At 33.3% G+C, this 6,000-nt stretch overlaps 1 protein-coding gene across 6 annotated transcripts; it reads left to right on the top strand.

Annotated features, from left to right (window-relative positions):
* The first annotated feature begins 489 nt into the window (after positions 1-489).
* On the top strand, positions 490-4,601 carry LOC112737004 (protein kinase STUNTED). 6 transcript variants are annotated; one of them, XM_025786697.3, is made up of 11 exons: positions 490-861; positions 1,111-1,427; positions 1,537-1,610; positions 1,708-1,802; positions 1,925-2,046; positions 2,164-2,685; positions 2,778-3,026; positions 3,114-3,277; positions 3,365-3,592; positions 3,774-3,923; positions 4,100-4,601. In XM_025786697.3, the coding sequence occupies exons 2-11, from the start codon at positions 1,292-1,294 to the stop codon at positions 4,334-4,336; spliced, it is 1,977 nt and encodes a 658-aa protein (XP_025642482.1). In that variant the 5' UTR covers positions 490-861; positions 1,111-1,291; the 3' UTR covers positions 4,337-4,601. The 6 variants fall into 6 exon arrangements, with proteins under 6 accessions (XP_025642482.1, XP_072069233.1, XP_025642485.1 ...); XM_072213132.1 differs by having other exon boundaries at positions 507-861; positions 2,778-2,966; XM_025786700.3 differs by having other exon boundaries at positions 522-767.
* The last annotated feature ends 1,399 nt before the right edge of the window (positions 4,602-6,000 follow it).

Raw genomic sequence — 6,000 nt, 5'->3', positions numbered from 1 at the left:
ATATATATCTAGTAAAAAAAGAATACTGATAGTGGCAAACGGCAATTAAAACAAAACCTAATGAGAACCAATTTGTATTAAAAATAAGAAACCATAGTTACATAGTAATTTGTGAGGAAATTATTATAAGCTAAGAGATCCCTATATCATATCATGTAATTAAACTAACAGCTCATGGCTGATAGTGGAAGCAATGTGGTCCAGCAGGGTCGTCGCCCAACCCGCAATAACCGGTAAAAAATATCCACCAGCATTTCCTCCTTCCATGTAATGCGACCGGATATCAAGGGTTTCCCGCCAAAATGTCCGGTTACACTCGAGTGCTAACTAAATTAACAACATTAGCATATATCACGCCCATTTTTTTTCCCTTTGTATCTTATAATTAAAAAATATATGAATAACCAATTTAGTGACAGATTTTTTTGTGTAAATATAATATTTTTTATAATAATAAATTATTTATTAATTAATTAAAAGAAAACTAGTATTTCTCTGTACCTTCCACTTAGGAGGCTTTTGTTACCTCACTTTTCGCACCAATTCTTTTCTTCGTTGCCGACACTACTTTAGTTTCCCTTCCCCTTAATCCTCTACCATCTCTATGATTCTCTTTTCACTTCCAATTTTAAACACCAGCCACTGAATTTAATTAATAAAAAGCACACATTTTTTTTGTTAGTTAGAAAATTTTCTTTACCTATCTGGGTTCTTAATATTCTATCATCACAATCAAACAAAATCTCTGTAGATTTGGTTGAAAGTAGGTGAGCCTGCTGATGCAATTTGGCGGTAAATTCAGTTAAAAAAATAGAATTTAACATATCAACATAATGTTATTCTCAAACCGTGGCTGCTTAGGTACACATTTCATTGTCAAATGTTGTTTTTTTATTCAACATTCTTTTTTTCTTAATGCAAAATGTTGAAGGGTCTCAACTTTTGTTTCATCCAATGAGTCTCATGTGACTTTTTATGTCCATGCTTCATTTTTTTTTAACAATATTTTTTATTTTCTGATGGGGTGGTGCTACTATTTATATTCAAGGTATGCATGATGAGCTATTTTAGCTTATTCAAGTTCCAACCATGGTGGTTCCTGTTTTGCAGGGAACAATAATGAGATGGATGTTCATTCAAGAAGTGATGATGATGATGCTAGTGTGGTCAACGACAACCAGCAGATAATTGAAGGTGTTTCTTCTTCTGCAATCCATAGCTTTTTCTGGTGTTGAAGTTTAAAGCAGGGAAGGTGATTGATAAAAGGTCCAAATCAAAAATCAAAATCACAATGACAGTTGAGAGAAGGTTTGTTTTGGTTGGGATTAGAATAGATAGCCATAGCAGACATCTCCTCAACTGGGCACTTTTTAAAGTTGCTGAACCTGGGGATTGTGTTATTGCACTCCACATAGTAAAAAATCCAGGTAATTAATGAACTTTTAATGAGATTTTGCACTTATTAGCGTATGTAACTTTTCTTCCTTTTTTTAAACTCAAACATTGTAAAAGTAGTTCCTTTCTTTTCTTATGCAGCTTATGTTTCCAAAAATCAGACTTTGATAGATGGATACTTAGAGGTTTATGAAGGACTATGTGATGTGAGGAAGGTACACCGACATTTATACACCTTTAATGCTTCTTTTGTTGATGGGATTGGGAAGTGCCATTCATTTTTATTGATGGGGCCGCCAAATTGGGTTTCAGGTAGGACTCACTGGTCAAATCCTGACAGGAAGTTCAATCAAAGACATTCTTGTTAGAGAAGCAAAAAACCATTCTGCTGTGGCTCTTGTGGTAGGGTATGTATATGTATGTAGGAGCTTGTTAATTTTATACAACTTCTAAATTGTGGGTTTAGTTTACCTTATTATTATCCTTATGCATGCATTTACTTACTCTAGTACCATATTTTCATTTCCAGGGGCCGAGCTGCCACAGCTAAATATTGTGCCAAACGACTTCCAACTACTACCAATGTTCTAGCCATTCAAGATTCAAGAATTGTCTTCAGAAGGTGCACCAATAAAGAACTACCACTATCAGGTTTGATATCTTACTCTTTTTTATTATATTATAGGAAACCTACTCTTGATCTAAGAGAAAAATTAAATCACTTTATGACAATAGATGCTAGAATAAGGCTTGTTTTTCATGTGTTAGGTGGTTTGCTAGTGGATCCAAGACCAAGCTTAAGCATAGAAAGCATGAGTGATAGAGTAGTTCAGTCAGAATTTGGTGACTCTGAGTTGGAGATTGAGAAATCAAGCCATTGGGGTACCAGGGAATCAAAGCAAGAATCGTTAAGCGGAACAGGGAAGTTCAAGACAAGGTCATTATCTATGTTTTCAGGTGATCCTGCTGAGCAGAAGCTTGGATGGCCTCTGCTCCTCAGAGCCAATTCAGAAATCTCACAAAACCTTCATGCAAGGGACATGTCGGTAGTGAAATGGGTGATGAGATTTCCGGATCGTTCGCCACATGGAAGTCCTCACTCTTCCATCGAGGAGGGAAACCTGTCTGAAAGAGGCATAAGTGATTTCGAGGATGAGAGCTCTAAAAATGGTTCACCTCTATCTTCTCAGCTACCAAAGGGAATAGAAGGGATGCTTAACCTCAATTCACTCAATTGCAAATGGTTCAGCCTTGAAGTTCTGAAGTCTTGCACTAGCCAATTTTCTTCAGGTTAAACTGATTCCACTTTCACTGATTCTGATTATGCTTTTCAGGATTTAAATTTTAAAGTAACATAACCATGGATTCTCATTTCATTTCAGAAAACTTGATTGGGAAAGGAGGGTGCAATCGTGTTTACAGAGGAACTCTCCCTGATGGAAAGCCAATTGCAGTTAAAGTTTTGCAGTCATCAAAAGAAGCACGGAAAGAGTTTGCCCTTGAGGTGGAAATAATATTATCACTGGAGCACAGAAACATCACTCCTCTGCTTGGAATTTGCATTGAGGACAGTGAGTTAATCTCTGTTTATGATTATTTCCCCAAAGGGAGCTTAGAGGAAAATTTACATGGTAAAGTTTCATTGTGAGTTTCCTTTGCGTTCTCTTTTTCATTCATCATTGAAAATGATGCTGATATGAATTCAAAAATGGATGTAGGAAGGAACAAGGATGGTCCCATCTTATCATGGGAATTAAGATTTAAAATAGCTCTTGGAATAGCTGAAGCCTTGGATTACCTGCACAGGGAAACTCTGAAGCCTGTAATACATAGAGATGTCAAGTCCTCAAACATTCTTCTTTCCCATGAATTTGAACCACAGGTAATCAAAAGCTTCTGATACTATTAGTCTATTAGTACTCAAATGATGTAAACAATTATGTGACTCATGAGTGTCCTTTTGTTGCAGTTATCTGATTTTGGGCTTGCAATATGGGGACCAACAACTACATCTTTTCTGACAGAAGAAGATGTTGTAGGAACATTTGGTTATCTTGCTCCTGAGTACTTCATGTATGGAAAAGTCAGTGACAAGATAGATGTTTATGCCTTTGGTATAGTGCTACTTGAACTCATATCAGGGAGGGAACCTATCAATCCTGAACCTTGCAAAGGACAGGAAAGCTTGGTGGTGTGGGTAAGGCCTTAACCCCATTGAGAGTGATACAAAAATTGTCACAATTTTATTGATCACATGAGATAACATGTTTACTAACTGCTACTGTATCTATTAAATTAATAATTTGGTCAAATTATTGTATTAGAATACAAAATTATGATGACTTACACATAATTAAAAAAAAAAAAAATTCTTTCAGGCAAAACCAATCCTCGAGAGGGGGGATATAAAGGGCCTATTGGACCCAAGTTTAGAAGGGAAGTTTGATGAGGTCCAATTACAAAGAATGGTTCTGGCAGCATCTCTTTGCATTACAAGGGCTGCAAGGCTTCGTCCTAAAATGAACCAGGTAACACTACAAAATGAACATTCTTAGCGTATGCCATGAGTTGGAACCATTGTTACATAAATTCACCAATTAAGTGACATACTGCATATCAATTTCCATACCAATTCATAAATTACTATGGTTGGAACATTTTACAAGAAATTCTATGGATTTATCAGTATAATATTGTGTTGCAGATACTAAAGATCCTAAAAGGAGACAAGAAAGTTGAAGGTGTCCATAACTTGCAAGGGAATGATAATAATGATGAACATTCAGAAAATCAAGAAAACATTGATGATGAGGTCTACCCTTGCTCAAGTACAGAGTTACACCTTAGTCTTGCATTACTTGGTGTTGACGATGACACTACATCATTTAACAGTAGTGAACATCCAAAAGAACAATGGAGCAGGTCATCAAGTTTTGATTAGTTTCTTTATCAATTGTATGAGTGTATAGTTTTTTTCTTAATTAGAAAACAAAATAAAATAAATAAATGAATAAATAAAAGAGCTGCACCCATTGCTGAGGTGGTTTGTTGATTTAGAAAAAAGGCAAAGTTTTCCTTATGAAGTTATCCAACCAATAATACAATAATATACTACTCAAGTAGTATATTAATATGGGATTTGAGGTTAGCAATCATCAATCATAAGTAAAATAAAATTAAAAAAGAGGAATTTTAAAGATTTATAATACAGCATAGTTGGCACTTGTCACCTGCTCTGGGCCTGTGGCATGAGGTTAAGTGTGCTAAATCCGTTGACTGAAACCAACAATAATCTAAAGATAATTGCTTTGAAAAATTTTTATTAACCGTGACCAATTATAGAAATGTTCAATAAGAAATAAGTAACGTGACAGCTACATATAAGAAAAAGAAAATTATATGGTACAGATCTAAATCTGTACAGATTTAAAGATTTGTTTCCTTAAACCACACTTTTTAAAGCCACACTTTTCACTTAAAATCGTAGCTCTTCACAAAGAAAAACGTCACCTAATGGAAAAAAGTAAATTAGAAGATTTAAGAGAAGAAATAATTAAGTTATCGAAATTAATAGATCAAAAATTAATGATTTTAACTAATGTTAACTGTAATGACACCGAATTCTTAAAATCAATACAAAATGATTTTTCTCAAAATCTTTATTTTACTATAAGTTTTATTGAAGGACTTCAAAAACCTGAAAAAACTTATTTTTCACACGAAATTTCTAAGAAATGTTACCATGGAAATGATTCCCCACATCTTTATCATACTTTTAACCCACAATTAAATTCTATAGTAGATATGCTTGAAGAAATATTAGTATCTATAAAATTTCAAAGAAATAAGGAAAAAGAAAATCCTAAAGAAGAAAAATTTCAAAATATAATCAACATAACAAATTTAAAAGTAAAACCATCACTAAAATTATGAATATTGAAGAAAAATTAGAAGAAGTTACAATGCTTTTTAAACAATTAAAAATGGCTCAAGAAAATAATATTATGGAACAGGGATTTCAGATAGAAGAAGAATTAGTAAATTCTGAAAATATAGAAAATGAAGAACACGTCCTAGATTATTCAAGTGACGAAGAACCAGCAATTCCAATACAAGTAAAAAATGAAGCTGGAACATCTAGGGATAATCAATCTCAATTTAAATGGGAAACAGGTTTTGATAACTATGCTTTTAAAAAAGGATTTATAAATAAAGATTCAAAATATACAAAAACATCATCAAAATACGTTCCTAAAATCCAGAAAATGGAAGGAGAAAGAATGCTCGATTTATACTGTAAAAAGAATGAAAAAGAAATTTTCGAAAACTGGTTGAATTCCTTCTTATTAGAAGCCTTTACTAATCCAAAACTTAATGAATTATCTGGAAGAGATATTTGGAATTACATAGGGTTTCATACTAAAGGAGCTATAAGAGATTATATGACATCAATAGAAAACCAAATAATAGAAGAATTAGCAACAAAAACAACAGCTTATGATAAGATATTATATATAATGATGATTCTATATAAAGAATTTTTTGGAAAAAATATTATAGATCATAAACAAGAAGTCTATAATAAAGAATATCAAGAAGCAAAAA

This window comes from Arachis hypogaea, chromosome 13, assembly GCF_003086295.3.
Source record: "Arachis hypogaea cultivar Tifrunner chromosome 13, arahy.Tifrunner.gnm2.J5K5, whole genome shotgun sequence".
Classification (NCBI taxonomy): domain Eukaryota; kingdom Viridiplantae; phylum Streptophyta; class Magnoliopsida; order Fabales; family Fabaceae; genus Arachis; species Arachis hypogaea.
Note: the sequence above shows the minus strand (reverse complement) of the source record. Positions and strands in the feature narration are given on the sequence as shown.

What these genes read in the sequence shown, in the direction of transcription:
- LOC112737004 (XM_025786697.3), top strand. Translation starts at nt 1,292, where the DNA reads ATGACAGTTGAGAGAAGGTTTGTTTTGGTTGGGATTAGAATAGATAGC. An exon ending in TAAAGAACTACCACTATCAG is followed by an intron (nt 2,047 to 2,163) that starts GTTTGATATCTT and finishes TTCATGTGTTAG; the next exon opens with GTGGTTTGCTAGTGGATCCA. An exon ending in CACTAGCCAATTTTCTTCAG is followed by an intron (nt 2,686 to 2,777) that starts GTTAAACTGATT and finishes ATTTCATTTCAG; the next exon opens with AAAACTTGATTGGGAAAGGA.